This window comes from Limulus polyphemus, unplaced genomic scaffold (genome assembly GCF_000517525.1).
Source record: "Limulus polyphemus unplaced genomic scaffold, Limulus_polyphemus-2.1.2 Scaffold471, whole genome shotgun sequence".
Classification (NCBI taxonomy): Eukaryota; Metazoa; Arthropoda; class Merostomata; order Xiphosura; family Limulidae; genus Limulus; species Limulus polyphemus.
Window position 1 is genome coordinate 459,942 of NW_013666081.1, and position 17,286 is coordinate 477,227.

Here is a 17,286-nt window from a genome sequence, read left to right on the forward strand (position 1 = left end):
AACAGGCTAGAACAGAAGTCGGCAACTTATGACCCGCGGCAATAATTTGGCTGACCCGCCAAATGTTGGCCTCACCATTGCAACCCGTGAGGGCACAATCATTGTTCAGTTCAAGTTTCTCGGCTATGTGAGAAGAACGACGATATTAAAGGAAAGAGTCACGGCTACGGAGAATTTTAAGATCAATTTCAGGGAAAAATATCAAACTGGTCGAACTACTAATTTTTTTCTATGTAAATAAACATACACATTTAAAATACATGTACCGGTATCAATAATTATATGATTATCACTGACCCAACACAATGCTAAATTTTTCAAAAAAAAAATTATTGACCCGCGATCAAAAATGGTTGCCGACCACTGGGCTAGAACAACGTTTCTCAAACTAGGGTACGCAAGTCATGTCCGAAATTTCATTAAAAATATTTAAGAAATAAGATTTACAAAATAAAAAAATATTTTTTCGTAAAATTAAATTTATATGAATTAAAATATTCAATTTTGGAATTTTGAAAAAGTTTGAGAACCACTAGTATAGAACTTACAATTTCAGCGAGCATATCTCTGTATCTTAACCACTAATACCTACGTTTTTAGTTTCAAACTATCATAGTGCAAGGCAACTAAACACATTTGTGGCAAATAAATATTTAGGTGCAGTAAGTTGAAATATTATCAAAAATGTAAGTGTTGATGGATCCTGTGGATGAGTAAACTGTCATCATTACTAGATGAAATGACATAAGCTTACACAGTTATACGTACTTGTTTTCGTACACAGTTTAATCTCACGTTTTAACATCAATTGTTATTCTATACACATGAACAACATTCACTAATTTTAATGTGTATCTTGCAAAGGAACGTTCTCGTCAAATTGTAGTGTTAAAAGTATAAATGAACTCTCTAACAAGTAAACATGACTAGAGATTTTTTTGTTTTTTATGGATATTAACTTTTTTTTAACTCCAACGTGTTATCCTAATTTTTTTTCAAGTACAAACTTTTAGCTCATAACTCCATCTCTTGACCGATTTGAGATGTAATTACAGACGCGGCTATTGAAGATACCCTCTTGTCTCTCTTTATGATGAAAAAACCGTGATAATGGGTTTTAAGGTTAACGTACTCCCAAGAGCCATATCGACCATTATGAAAACACCACATTCACACGCTAATTAAAATCTAGATCCTCTCATCAACATTACTAAAACCCACGTAGATTTTTCTAGTTCGTTCTAACCTGCAAGGACAGAAAACGATTCTGTTCATGTTTTAGTCGTAAATGCATTGTGTGTGCCAATTATTATAGCACAATGTACATCCGGGTCTTTCAACAGTTATTTGAAAGTCTTTACATTTAATAGGTTTAATTCAACCTCTATAGTTTGCAGAGGAATTATGCATGTATAAGTTTTAGAAAGAACCTGTAAGACAAATTAACAATCCCATCCAAACAGAAGTAAGAAATGTTCATAGAATAACAACTACCTTATTACCGACATAAAGCAGTGTCTATATATATAGTACGATAGAAAGAACCTGTAAGACAAATTAACAATCCCATCCAAACAGAAGTAAGAAATGTTCATAGAATAACAACTACCTTATTACCGACATAAAGTAGTGTCTATATATATAGTACGATAAAAAGAACCGTTTCATCTGCCGAGAGAAGACGATTTTGTTTATCATCTACGTCATCAAAGTAGCAAAACAAAAACAAAACATTTTTTTGTTTCCACCAGTTAAGCCTTGCCTCATTAATTCATTACCAAAGAACAAATTGCCAGGATATGCTAATAATTACTGCCACTAATTTATAAGACTGTTCAGTTCAACACAGCTGTATCTACTTAATGCATTAATGGGGGTAATTTCAATCAAAAGAAACTTGATATTCGCAGTTATGTAACAAATCTTGGTGTTATTATTTTCACGATGAGTGTGTTCTGTAATTAAGTGGCTGCTGAAATCACCGTTTACACGTTGCATTCAATTTAAGCATGTTAGAAGTCATCTGAAAATATTTAGTAGCCAAGAGGGCATGGTCGATTTATTCGAATACCGTTAACGAAATCCGAGGAGTTCGTGGGATCGACGTTTAGTATCGTTTAATCATCATGTTTTGCCTTCTTTGGAGTAAATGTTATACTACAGAACTGTTCCAAGCATTTATTCTATAAACTTCAAAACGCGAAAGTGAAGACAAAGATTTATCTTTTCTTCATTGACATTGGTTTTATGTGCAGCATGTTTTCGGGTATGACTTTTAAATTCAAGCCTTTATCCAATAGTATTTTGAGTACAGGAATCAATTTATTGCTGTAATTTCAGGACATTTAGTGTGCATGGGAATGTTACATGAAAAATGCTTATGTTCAAGCTTTTGATGGTGCAGTAGAATTAAGTTACATATTTACACAGTTGCACGATAATGGTAATTCGCTAATGGTAATTCCAAACTCCATTCTTAAACCCACAACTAAACATTAATGCCCAGGTTTCTTAAAAGTAACGCAAGTTATACTATATCTTACATAATAATACCCTAAAAATAGTTGAATGTAACTCGGGAGAAATGTTCTTACACAAAACACCCCATGGAACAACAAAAGAATCAACATTTTTATTTTATTTTTAACTATCCCAAATGTTACACCTATATACGTAGCTACTAGGACGAACCACGTAACGCGAGCCTTGAACCGCCTGGGGTACTGACGGGAAAGATGCCGGTCGACACGCAATTGAGCAGATGCTGTTCCGGTCAATGTAAAGTTAGTTATTGATTTCTGTGGAGAGTCGTATCTATCAAAGACCAGCACGTGAGGTGAAAGACTCGCCTCTTCAGTCCTCATCCGCTTGTAGTTAATGTATTGAATCAATTTGTTACAAAATATTCCAAAGGAAAGATTTATGAGAAGTTGAGGGTTAATTCTGTTACACTGCCATTGGATTTTATCTCTTTTAGTAACCATTCACAAGGACTCCAGAACTCTGCATATAAATAACACCACAAATGTTAAAAGTATAGTAGTACAAACCCACTCACTATCTGTTGACATTAAATAGATTAAAAGTGTGGTGAATACAATAATAATAATATGTTACGCAACTATCACGTGGTTTTATCGATGTATTTTACCGGAGTCTTAAGTCTTGGTTTCTTACTAATCGTATGACTGTTGAAAATAGAATACACTATAAACATATGACTAAACACACTGTTATTAATTCTTTCACACATCATACAAATCTTATTACAAAACACCAGTCACCAATAAATCATATAGTCTGAGATGAAGCACCTTAAGAGGACTATACAAGACTCTTCAGTACAATAAATACTCCTCTCTATCGATATAACTAGTTTATTTAAGAATAGTATATATACTAAGAGGGTTTAATAACACAGCACTAAAAAGGGAGGAATTTTATCTGATGAAGTTCAAAACATACACATTTTTATACAACAAAAACAACCACACGTAAAAAGGAGGATAATAACACATACAAGTAAACAGAAAAACCTAATATCCTAAAAGGGGTTTAGGAATAATCTGCGAAAGACATACATAATAACGTAGCTTAACCCTGAAATGCCAGCGTTAAATTTTCAACCATTAACACCAGGTGGTATGGGTCATAGTGATTCTACGCTGGCATTCTAGGGTTTAAAAAGTAGAGGTAGAAAAGTTATACATATATATAATATATGAAACGAATCTTACAATAATTTTGCATAATAAGTCTTACAATAATTTTACATAATAAGTCTTACAATAATTTTGCATAATAAGTCTTACAATAATTTTGCATAATAAGTCTTACGATAATTTTGCATAAGTCTTACAATAATTTTGTATAATATGTGGGCATGGAAATATTACTAAAGAGTTCTACGCAAAAGAAAATATTATCCTACATATATAGAGATAGGATAATATATATATATATATATACAAATATGAGTTACCTTACAAAAGTCATATATCTTTCAGAAATGCTCTTTTTGCTTATAAACAGAAAAACATAGATCGACTTCACAAAAACTTTAAACACAAGAACAGATATTCCTGTACGCAACACGTACAATAAGTTGCATATACATACTTATACAACACATAAAAAGTAAAATATCGTACATGCACACCGCTAACATACACGGTACTACTGTATTATAATTACAGTGCTGTAGAACCTGATATTGGTGTAAGTTTGACGTACTCATCTTCTCTATCTAAAGATACAGAAATTCCATTCTGACGTATTACTTTCCATATTGATGAGCCGACTGTTGTAGTTGTACTTTCTACTGCCTAACGCGATCACATATGTTACTGGTTTACTTTACAAACGACATCGAATAGTGTATAATGGGGAACAAAAAGGCTCACCATGTTCAAATAATGTCAACATTCCATGTTTTCATGTACACAAATAATGAACATGTCTGCCTATGAATATTGTGTGAAGTTAATAGTGATAACATCCTGGTGAAGTATTATGTAAAAAAGTCATCATTATAAACATTCCTGTACAAAACTACATAGGTTTATATGTAACGTCCTCATATACAAAGCGAAATTTCTTGTACACGAATTAAGTAAACTGAATATTTTGTATATAAAATAAATATGTTTGTAAATATATATATATATACACAAATAATTTTTGACATTCCTCAATTCAAGCTTATAAGAATATAAGAACACTTGTATATATGCAAGAGAAAAATCACGGTAAAGACCTCTTACAAATATTCCTGTTAAAACTTGTACAGGTGATGAAAAGCCCCTTCATCACGAGACAATGTAACATATTCCTGTATAACTATTGCTATGACGAAGTGTCTTTGAGAAGGTGAATATTCGTGCATAAAAAAGTGCCTATGATAAGGCATAAGTTAGAATGTATAATTAAACCTAATTGTGAAGAAAGTTCTAAAGTAACAGAGATGATAACAGAATTACGGAAAAAAAATATTACACAGGTTGATATTCCGATACTTACATGAATGAAGACATTCGATGATAGTTGTGGCGTCTACGAAGTATCCGCCACACAACACGCAAGTCAAATATGGGTTCACTTCCATCACACGAAGTCGGGATGGCCGGTACATGGTGTGGTGGCCCAGCGGCCAAGATCGGCACAACTTCGGCTTCAGAGATTGTCAGCCACCGGTGCAACGGAACAGGCTTCTAAAGCAATTTGTCCTAGGTAAAAGAAGAGAAATACTTGCCTTGTTAGCACCACAGAAAACAAATATTTATATGAAAATATTCATTTATGAAATTTTGTGAGAAGCAAAGTTTACATCTAAAACATGTTATAAAGATATATTTCTATCAGAAAATAGTTGTCTGTCCGGGAAGACAGAGTAGTCAGCCTTTACAAGAAGTAAGTTATACAGCCTTATAATACTTTGATCCCAAAGTATAAGTAAAGCAAAAACGAATTGAGTAGATAGTACATTTATAAAAAGGGCATTTTCTGTTCTAATACAGCATTTTTTTAACCAGTCAACTAGATTTAATCATTATATATATATATATATATTAACTACTATGATGAAATATTCTGATGAGGCACTTGAAAGCTAAGCTAATTAAAAAAACGAACTGAACCACAACATTTTATCTCACTACATGTTAAGACGATTACGACTACACAGCATAATTGCGCCAAAAACTCTGTACAAACACGCGTAATCCGGTATGAACACCTTTGTAGTTAAAAATACATAGATTACAAAAGTATATATATATACAGGTACAGGTTAAAGTCAGAAACATAATTATTGTTTTAAAAACATCGCACCATTTCGTACTTAAAAAAAAACAATTTTAAATATACATTGTGCCCTAACTATTACTAGTAAAAAAATCTTAAGATTTTATTTTCGTACAGTGCAGATCTCGTATTTAGCTAAAGCTCAATACTGAAAATATTGAATATCCTTTTATACATACGTAAAGAATGGACTGTTAGCAAAGTTCATAAAAAATAAGATGCATATATTGTTATATTGTTGAAGCCTAAGGTTTCAATCTAGATCTTTCTAAAAACGTGTCTTGTTGTTTAGCCGGAAAAAAAGATTAACGTATCATGGTGGGCGTAGCCCCACTGTTTGGTACTTTCTCGAAAGTTTAGGAAACAGTTTGAGCTATATATAAAAAGTAAATCGGGCTAGATTAGATTACTAAGTCTGTTACAGTGAACGAATTTATTAGTCAGTTAATGAGCAATCAGTGCATGATTTAGTTTGTAACTGTTAGCCAGTTAGTGTAAAAGTTATTTCAGTGATGTGGATGTTGGGTTTGTTTCCAAAATAAAATATATATACGAAATCAGCAAGTAAGTGGAATTCCTGTTAGTCGTAGTTTATTTGTGAAGTGGTTACCCTGACTATTAAATTTGAAGTAGAAACTGGCCTTTAAGTTATTTTCTTCCAGGAATAATCGAACAGAAACTGTCTAATAATTGAAACCTTTACAGTACTGATGTCAGAAGTGGGATTATTTTGGTAGGAATAAAATCCAATCCAGATCCAATTCCAAGATGACGAGACCTGGTCTAGCGAGATTGAATATTTAATAAAAATGATGAAACAGCGTAAAGAAGACCAATAAGAATGGTGCGGAAGATACAGGAATTTAAGAGAATAATTAAAGGAATGAGGCATAAGATATACAGAATAATTACGGACAAAAGCAATTTGATCAAAAATAAGATGTAAAAACCCATAAGAAATTCACAGCCGGATTATAACAACAAAACTGAGGAAGTACAAAACGACACCTTGTCTATAACTGTTACTATCACTATTTTGCAAGACTGCAAGACCTACTTGGAATACTCTAGTTACACCACATCATCATCAAGTTACGATATTTAAACGTCAGTCCAGCAACTTTATCTAATCGAGAAAAGTAACAGATGATGGTAGAAAGGCATTAGGGGAGGCATTCCGGGCGCATTTTCAAATAATTTCCTAATTTAATAGATTGAACAGTAAACAACAAGCTATTAATCTTGCTGCTCATTTAAAAGGACCTGCTTTAACAACATTAATAATTGTTCCAACATTGAACCAGAACAATTATGGGTCATTACTGGCTGCCTTATCAAATCGATTTAATATGTTAAAACAAAATTACTTTAAAACAAGGTTTAAGAGCAAAGTAAGAGAAAAAAATATTAGGGCTTAATTAAACCTGCTGAAAATGTGGAAAAACTTGTTCAATTATCTTATCCGGATGATCTACATGAAATGGTGGATTCATTAGTAAGCGATCAATTTTTAAATGCCTTGGAGGATGATATCCTAATTAGACTTAAGCAAAGTAGGTGTACGTCTTTAAAGAAGCTTTTCAGTTGGTAATGGAAGTAAAATCAATTCAAGTCGCAGATAAACAACCAGGAATTTTGAGATTTTCAGACCAAACAATGTAGAAACATCAAATCTCTCAGACAGAAAACTCTACAGAAAAACTCAAAAGATTAAATATACAACTCTCTATTCAGAACAGAGTTAACCACAGGAGAGAAGCTGTTTGAATTACAACTTAAAAGGATGTATTACTAGAAACTACAGACAAAAACCTTTAGGAAACAGAAACTTATCTCGAAGGATGACAGTAAGAGGAAATTGTTATATCTGTGGAAAATTGAATTTATATACGAGATTGTCATGAATCTGTCTTTGGTAATAAACCAAGAATAAAAATATTCCTTCTGCTCCAAATGAGATAGTAATATCATTATGTAAATAAACCAGTTCATGAGTCAACGAACATATTGTTGTGAAACCTTGTAACATGTTGCTTGATAATGGTTTTAATACTACAATTGTTTGACCTGGTCTGGTAATGAAAGCTAGGAAATTCCCTCCAGAGATGAAGCAAAATTATGGATTGATGGGAACAGCAAGTGTTTATAAACCTCCAGCAAGTGGAATGTTAGAAGTCACTGTTACTGCGGAAATCTTCTCTATACGACATGATGTTTGGATAAATAGCACTGGGAAAAATTGATTGGCATCATGGAAAAACACGAACATAGTATATGACCAAGAAACTGTTGTGCATTACGCGACAATTGCACCAGAGGTTGAACTTCCAGTGACAACAAAGTCAGAAGCAAAAGATGAATTAATAAAGATAACTCACCTAAAGTGCATCATAGCAGATTTCAGAAAGAAAATCAATACAAGCTAAAGGTAATCCATCGTGATCGTTTATAGAAGTACGTCAGCGAAAGAAAAGCCGACTGATTAACTTTAAAGAAGACTTCTTAAGAGGTAAGTCAACTCATTAAAGAGCCAAAGTTACTATTGCGATCACTTCTAATGTATCACAAAAGATGAAACTATCAGCTGATTTCCTTAACCATCTACCTGAACAGAGCACCCCAATTACAAAACAAGTGATGAAAAATGACCAGAGCTAATCCCTTCTTCTTATCATATGTCATGGAAAAGGTATCCACCAAACGGAATTGGTCACTAGACATTTTAGGACAATAACTGAGTCAAGAAAGAATTTGTTTTTTGCACATTCCAGTAATGATTTAATGATTATAGGGCTTGGATTTACGAATATTAATGTCAATAGTTATTTTATTGTTTATTATGGAAGTCTAAGTTTAATGTTTTCTTTGTGTAATATGACTGTTCAAAGGATTTCACAATCCAGGGAGGGGAAAGTGTTGTAGTCTATATTCTTTAGTCTAGATGATTCTTAAGATTAGTATTGTTGTTCAGCCGGAAAGAAGTTTCACGTAACGTGATAAGTGTGGTCTCAATGTCTGGAACTTAATTTGAGTCATATAATACATGGAAAAGCAAGTTAGGCTAGAATATATTGTTGAGACTGTTAGAATGAGTAAGTTTGTCAGTCAGTTAATGAATAATTAGTACATGATTTAGTCTCTCTGTAAAAGCACAATTATGGCATATATATATGTTTAACAACATACACAAATTTCGAAAAGTATGCAATATCATACTGCATTTTTATTAAGGTTAGAATTGAAAGTTGTTTTTATCAGTTTATGATAAACTTACTAACAGTAACTGCCATCGTTCCTAATTTCGAACTGCTGAACACAGGGAAGGCAGCACCCACCCCCAACTCTGGCTCTAATCATTACCAACGAATAGTGGGATTGACTGTAATATTATAACTCCCAACGCTGAAAGGACACTAGAGTGCCAATTTCATAAAAAAAAAACGCTAATTTTCTAAAAGGAGTTTCATACAAAAAATAATATTTCTCAAGGCGACACATTCCCTTGTTATGATATATCTTAGACCAAAACTTAGACCAAACAGGATTCGAGCCCGCGACTTTGCTCAGCAGGCTAACTAAATTACACGGGATTATCGATAACGGCAGAATTTTGAAAACTCTTCTCTGAAAAACACTTCCAAGACAGTTTGCCACTCTTAAATATTCCTGCAGTTTGAAACTTAATTCTAAAACCACACTGTCATAAACAGAATTTTAGTTTTACACGCTATTTGGCACATCAAATAACCCTAACAAAAGTTTACCCATATACCAACCAATGAATATAAGAATGAGACTTGCAGCAAGACCCCGAATAGCTGGGTTAACTTAAGGCATCCGCCCTCTAAGTAGAATTGCGAGTTCAAAACCTGCCCAGTCTCTGTTTTCACTTACTTAGAAAAGTTGTCCTTTTAATACATGATACCTATACACACAGGAAAAAAAAAAAAGGAGGTGCAAAAAATTCCTAACAACGGATATAATGTTTAACAATCACAGTAAGCACCACATACTGTTTACCATAACACTGGGATTCAAATATTACTGAACAAAGCTAAAACTACTGCAGTTATATCGAATGAACAAGTTGACCCTTTCCCTCTCAGGAGCGTGCGACTAACCCATACCTTAGCCCCTCCCATCACTGGGTCCTGCTGAAGACATGCTTTGCGCCTCCTAACAGCGAGTTCCCTGTGCTCACGTGAGACCACCGCATTCGGATAGCGAGGAGATGTAAATAAATAACTACTGTATTTCTGTGCTGAGCACCGGCTTTTGAGTAGTCAGTCACTCGCAAGCTGTTTCTGATCTTTACAATGGGTTACGGCAATTAGCGCTATTGATCTTTGACACAATGGTTTTGGGAATGGCTAAAATGTACACGAAAATGCGAAATATCTTGCTCTGTTTTCACGGTCAATTTCACCATAGTTTTATGTTGGATCGATCATTATTAAACTTGAACTCCATTGAAACGCGTTGTTTTTGGAACATGACAATCTCTGTAAGTTATATAGTTTTTGTTTTCATTATCTAATTTCTGTTGTGCATATTGGCGTATGAAAGACATATTAATACTCGAAATAAACGACCTTATAAAACCAAAACGTTGTTCTTATTTAATTAAACACTTAACGTTTCCCTTTACAGCTTCTTCAGTAGCGTTTACTAAAACACAAACCGAAACTGACAGTACAAAGCTTCAAATCAGTTTCGCTTTGTGTTTTATTAGTGAACGCTACCGAAGAAGCTGTAAAGCAGAACGATGAGTGTTTAATCAAACAAAAACAACATTTTGGTGTTATAATGGTTGTTTATTTCTAATTTTTTGTTTTGTTCACAAAGTCCGGAAACGTTATTATTATATAATATTCAAATACACAATATATTCTTATTACGCTAATTTCGTTTTTTCAGTACATGTTTCTATGAAAACTGCAGACTTCGCATTATTACAGTTGGGGTTATTTTGAAAGATCCATGATAACAATAAAACAAGAATGTACACGTTATCTCGAAAAACAAACTACATTTGAAAGATTTGAAATCCGTCCACGACCAAGAGCAGATAGATATTCTGGTTAAGTTTCATTGATAGTAGACAGAAATTTGGTCAAGACTGACGCACAAAGAGGCACGGGTTAGAGCTTTGGATTTCGGATTGTTTTGAACTTCGCGCAAACTACACGAGGGTTATCTGCTCTAGCCGTCCCTAATTTAGCAGTGTCAGACTAGAGGGAAGGCATCTAGTCATCACCACCCACCGCCAACTTTTGGGCTACTATTTTACCAACAAATAGCAGGATTGGCCGTCATAGTATAACGCCCCCATGGCTGAAAGGGCGAGCATGTTTGGTGGGACGGGGATTCGAACCCACAGATTGCGAGTCGAGCTTCCTAACCACCTGGCCATGCCAGGCCTCTGAATTTCGGAGCTGGCGAGACGGGTTCTAAATGTGATTTGGTCGGACTATGTGTGTATCGCAGTCCAAAATATAACTTTATTTGTCCGTTTCTGGGCTGGGCGTGGCCTTGTGATTAGCGGGCTGCGAATCGAAGAATCCAGGTTCGATACGTAATACCGCTGAACACGTTCTTCACCTTTGGCAGTGGGTATAAGAGTGACAGTTAATACTTTCTCGTGGATGGTAAGCGGTATAAAGTATCACTGACTGGTTATCTTCCCTCTAATCAGTAGTTCAAAATTAGGGACGAAAGCAGATCGCCTTAGTAGCTTTGCCGCAAATCAAAAGCAAAAACAGGAGGATCTAAAACAATGTCAAACAGGATTTAATGCTCAAGATATGTTTGGCAGTTCAGATACCACATCAGTGAATAAACCAGTTCTTTGCGTACCTTTGTTTCTGTTCCTTTTCAGTTACCAAAGCACTTTTATACAACTCGTAATAAAAGGTTAGTGTAAAATAAATACAGCAGTGTATGAGTCAAATTAGTTCATCATGGAAATTGCATTTCCTATAATGTAGGAAGCTATGTAGTTTAAAAAAACGATGTAAAAAGCTCTTAAATAGGTCTTATATTGTGCCTAAATTGTACAGGACTAACTGAGTAATTAATATTATCAATGTTTTATTAGGGAGATAAATTATTTTAGTATTAACATTTTCGACATAAAACACGCCAGTTTGCCAAAGTTCGACTTTCCTCCTAAAATCAAAACAAACAAGTCACAAAACATTATGCTCTCAGACCATTATCCCAATAGAAGAATATCCCTATGCCTAAGGTGCATAATGGGACATTATATCCCTCTACCATTATTCCCATGGATATTAACACTATAAATTAAGATCCCCATGCCTAATGTGGATAATAGGGCATGATCCACATGGTTAAAAAGTTTAGAACCATCATCTAGTTTTGAATTATAATATTTCAGAAATGGCAATTGTTATATATGAAATGTGCTTTTCATTCAATTTTGCCACTATATATATATAGATATATAGACATACACACACAAACTTGTTTTACTTGAAAAAGTTACAAAACTTCTTTATTGTATATCATTACTAATTTCAAATAAAAGACTTTTATTGTTTGTTTGTTTTTAATTATGCACAAAGCTACACAAGGGCTATCTGTGCTCTGCCCACCACGGGTATCGAAACCCGGTTTCTAGCGTTGTAAGTCCGCAGACATACCGCCGTGCCACTGGGGGGCAAAATACTTTTAACCATGGGGATAATGTTCTATTATGCACTTTGGGTATTGGGATATTGTCCCATAGGAACAATAGTCTATGAGGATAATATTCTATGAGAATAACGTCTATACCCCGAATTCTACATGTGATTACGTCACTCTTAGAATGGAACTAAAACATACGGTCAGTGAACACTATAAACGTATTCTATAACACAAATATCTTTGAATTTACACGGACTGTAATTATCGCACATGTTAACTAATCTCATGCGTTACCTAAGTCCTCATCTTTAAAATGTTTCCAATACCATAATTAAAAGTTCATTTACATAGCCTACTAGTAATTTATTTATTATCGAACCAGTGTATTCTCATTTAGGCAATTTAGAAACTAAAGTTGTTACTAAATTTTGTCAACCATACAATATAACAAACAAAAAAAGACTATATGACCATGTTATGATCAAACTCGTAACACTAGTTAAAAAAAAAAAAAACACCTTAAACCGCTTAAAACGTTCTTAAAAAGCAAAGAATTAGAGTATGGCCTACTAGTGCACCGCAAATTACTAAAAACAAAGTAGCAAGAATAACGAGGTTTAAGATCTGCTCTATTTTTTTTTTTTAATTGCTTTATTCGTACTGTATTTGAATGTTCCAAAAATTAGCGTGTTCCATGTTTTTAAAGCGCTAAACACCCACCTTCAGATGAGTATCCAACAACCACACTATATTTAACTAAATGCAACTTGAGTATGATGGCGTCATCTTGTCTATTAATGTTACCGAAATGACATCAAACTCCGAGCAGATTAATACTAACATTCTATCATAATCCTTCTTCGTTTTCTCGGGAATTCTGACCTCATGACCCAATCCATAACAAGCAGTGGCGTGACCCAAGTTAAATGGTTGGCCATTTGCCAAGTAACGGGATAACTCGGGGTTACTGTTCTTTTTATCTAGTTGATCTTCATCTTCGTGCACCTAAAAAGAATACTAAACGTCATCCCTAACACCTTTGACCCTCCCCGACGAATCCCCCCCCCTCCATGAGATGGGATTGACGGTTGCAAATCACATGGTAGTGTTAGCACAAAACTCCAGTACGTTTTTAGTTCCCTTTTTATTTTCTGTGGAGGTCAAAACACCAGCAGGCTATGCTGTGTGATCTATGAAACAAATTAACAGACAGTTTATTTTTTAAAACTTGAAGTGAAAAGATTTACAGCACTGCGAAAGGAAAATCATTGCTGCTTTCTTGTTATAATATACTTCTACTCCAAAACTTCTACAAGTTTATATCATCTCACGGATAAAGGAAAAACATCGTAATGACGACTATTACTAGTGATAAATTAAAAAAACAAACAAGCATAATATTTTATTTTATGCAAAATAAGTAGGTTAATATTGAGTATCTTATTTCGATAATTCAAAAATTAAACAAAATGGATATTATTTACCAAACTTTTAATACCATTCATCACATAAATAACACAGGCCTGCGATGGTTTTATTATTAACACAGGCCTGCGATGGTTTTACTGTTAGCACACGTCTGCGATGGTTTTATTGTCTTGAATTTTTATATGTTCACAGTAATTCCTGTACGCGGAATCCGAAAATGATATCAATTTTTCTCCATCGCGTATAATAGATTTTCCACAAAACGTCATAACGCAATACATAAAAGAAAGCCCACAAGAAGTAGTTTTGATACTAAAAGACGTACATTAAAAACAAATCAGGATGCATATTCGTTTGACATCAATGTTCTTCCCTTTTCTTCAGTTTGTATTTTTGTTAACAAACATAATAATAATAAAAAATGTTCATTGTGATAAACGAAATAATAATTTTATCTGAGTAAGAGTTTTTTTCTTCTCGATTTGTAAAAAATCCGTACGTGATAGAAAATAAAATTAATAACATTTTCGAAATCTGCGTAGCAGAATTATGGAAAATCCGTTATTAAAACCAAAACAATTTTTATGAAGTTTAAATTTGCAAGCCGTTTTTTGTTTATTTGTTATTTTCTTACAAAACAGGCAGTGGTTATTTTGCTTGTTCTCTAACCTTGACAAATTCCTTTTTTCTACTTGTATGTGGTAACAACGAACGGTTCAGAGAATGCCCTATACACTGCTCAGTATATGATGATTGAACGCACTAAATATTGAACAAGTCAACAATATTAAGCTGCCATAATGATTGAAAAGAAACAATATTGTTTTTGCATGAGATTCCTATAAAATTTAAACATAATGTCGACTCACATAGTACTTGTTCCAAGTCAAGATAACTATATGTCTCTTTCTAGACATATTTTATTAAGTAGTACAACTTGAACATGGGAAAGGTTATCTTAAACACCAATATACATTTGTACTCCTCCAAACGTAGTTAATTTCAGACGGCAAGTAAAACGTTACGGTTTATTAGTTTTGATCTTCGACTGTAGTTGCAACTGTTGATTTTGGCATCGTGTCGACCAATTACAACATGTAAGTTGGATATCGAAATATAGTTTTCTTTCTTCATAAAATCAGAAGAATAAAATCCAAGAAAAAAATAAAGGTGTGATTAGGGTGCGATTCCAAGAAACACGCTCCCTGTTATTGTCAATATGATAATTTAGATCTTTAAAGGTAAAAATGTAGACGAAATAAACGTTCACACTTTTTGTACAAACAGAGTGAGATTTCACACCTTAAAAGGTATACGTGTACGTAGAACAAATAAGCGTTCACACTTCTGGTAGTTTGTAAATGCGCGAATTTACGAACGGAATAGACGTCATGTAAACGGAAAAGAAATGTCATATGGTTCTTTTAAAACTATACAGGTGGAAAACTGTTGAGTAGCCTCTTCTTTAAGGGTTAGGCTCGTGGTATTTATATAGTTACAATATTATAATTAAAACTTAAAACTGCTGATTTATGTCTCTAGAATAGTACTTGATTAATTTTACTAAACACTAAAGCGATAAAATAACGCAATATCGCAGAATGGATGAAACACAAGGTATTTTTGACGTAATCACGATAAGGTTGTAGGACATATTACAGTGTACGAACAAAAAATTAAAACATAATCTTAAAACACTCTTACGGACCGACTTCATTTAACGTGACAGTTCCGTAAACCTGTAATAACACTAACGAGTTGTTTAGCCTTATTTGTCCTCACCTTGAACTAACAGAGCATTATTTCTATGGCATTTGACAGCAGACACTCATATAACTTCTTGTAATATTGTTCATGAGTAAATACGGAACGAGAATATACGTATGTATGAACACACTGATATATTAAAAATGGCAGAAAAAGGAGTTAACGTGAAGATGTCTCTGAAATGCACAAGTATGAAGGAAAAAGAAGTTGTTTGTATAATTATGAAGTTATAATATTTCTTCAGTATCTGAATCCTGTTCAGACTTAATTTCACTGGAAGAATGCACATTTGAAATTCATTTTTCACATCCAGCTGGTCCCCAATCAATAATACAAAACTTTTATCTTTCTTTTATTTTAACCCGGGCAAAGAGGTAGCCATATAGATCTAACATGTGCCCAAGATGGAAATGGGATCCTTCTGAACCATACGGATTTAACATGTGCCCAAGATGAAAATGGGATCCCTCTGAACCACACAGATCTAACATGTGTCCAAGATGGAAATGGGATCCCTCTGAACCACACAGATCAAACATGTGGCGAAGATGGAAATGGGATATCTCTGAACCACACAGATCACACATGTGCCGAAGATGGGAATAGGATTCATCGGAAAAGACTCAACGCTCAATGAAACTGAAAAAGTATGTTTTATAAATACATATATCTTGGTAAACTCCAGGATCTCAGATCAAGTAGCGCACACTTATATCTTTAATTAATCAGTCCTTCGGTGGGGAAAAGGTAAGTCTACGAATTTTCAACGCTAACATCCGGGGTTCGATTCCCCGCGGTGGACACAGCAGATAGCCCAAATGTGGCTTTGCTTTCATACAAACAAACTAATTAATCTATATCTATAAACCGATTAAACTTTAAACATATATAATTTTGTTAGTAAAAAAATATTTGTTACACTCAGGTTACTCAGTTTGTTTTCGCATTTTTCTATAAAAAGAGATTAACTCGCCTCACACACACGCAGTACTCCAAATTTACGTTTATTTATTATTTATTTTTCAGTTGCTTTACACACAATTTAGCTACAAATTGGCTAAAATCATATATTTGAAAGAAACTGACAGAGAATACGATTCCAATAAAATTGATACCTATGGCTAAGTGTGTGTTCTTCCGAAAGACAGAGGGAAAAAAGCAATAATGAACTAAATGGTTGAAATTCACGACAAAGAGCGATGGAACAATCGCGTTAATGTAGCCCACCAGTAGCGTTACATGAAAGTTAATGAGACTTTCAGATATAACTCGAGGCTGTTACCCAAAATATCCCCTCCCCTCCCCCCAAGCTGTCAGCGGTTATTATAGTGGGGTAACCGATTTCCAGCCACGAGCCTCGTGCCACGTGTAAGAAGTATCGTTTCGTTACTTACCACCTACTTGAGTCAGGGGTTGACAGAGAATTCAAACGAGTAAGATTTGGTAATTTTGGTTCATTCCGATTAAGAACACGAACTGATGAAAATGGGCACAACTTTTTAGAAACACTCTCTGGGAATTGTTTTTTTGTTGTTGTTGTTGTTTTTTGCGTAGTGTAAGATGCTATACCATATTGCTAGTTGTTTCATAACGTACCAACTCCGTAAATTAGAATATATATATATATATATATATATT

General features: G+C 34.0%; 1 protein-coding gene across 2 annotated transcripts in view; it reads right to left on the minus strand.

Annotated features, from left to right (window-relative positions):
• The window catches only part of LOC106458485 (uncharacterized protein DDB_G0284459-like), a 78,303-nt gene that overhangs the window by 42,276 nt on the left and 18,741 nt on the right, over positions 1–17,286 (minus strand). For both annotated transcript variants that reach the window (XM_022384706.1, XM_022384707.1), the window contains exon 2: positions 5,020–5,225. In XM_022384706.1, the coding sequence (XP_022240414.1) occupies positions 5,020–5,131 (112 nt within the window). In that variant the 5' untranslated portion in view covers positions 5,132–5,225. The remainder of the gene's footprint in view (positions 1–5,019; positions 5,226–17,286) is intronic.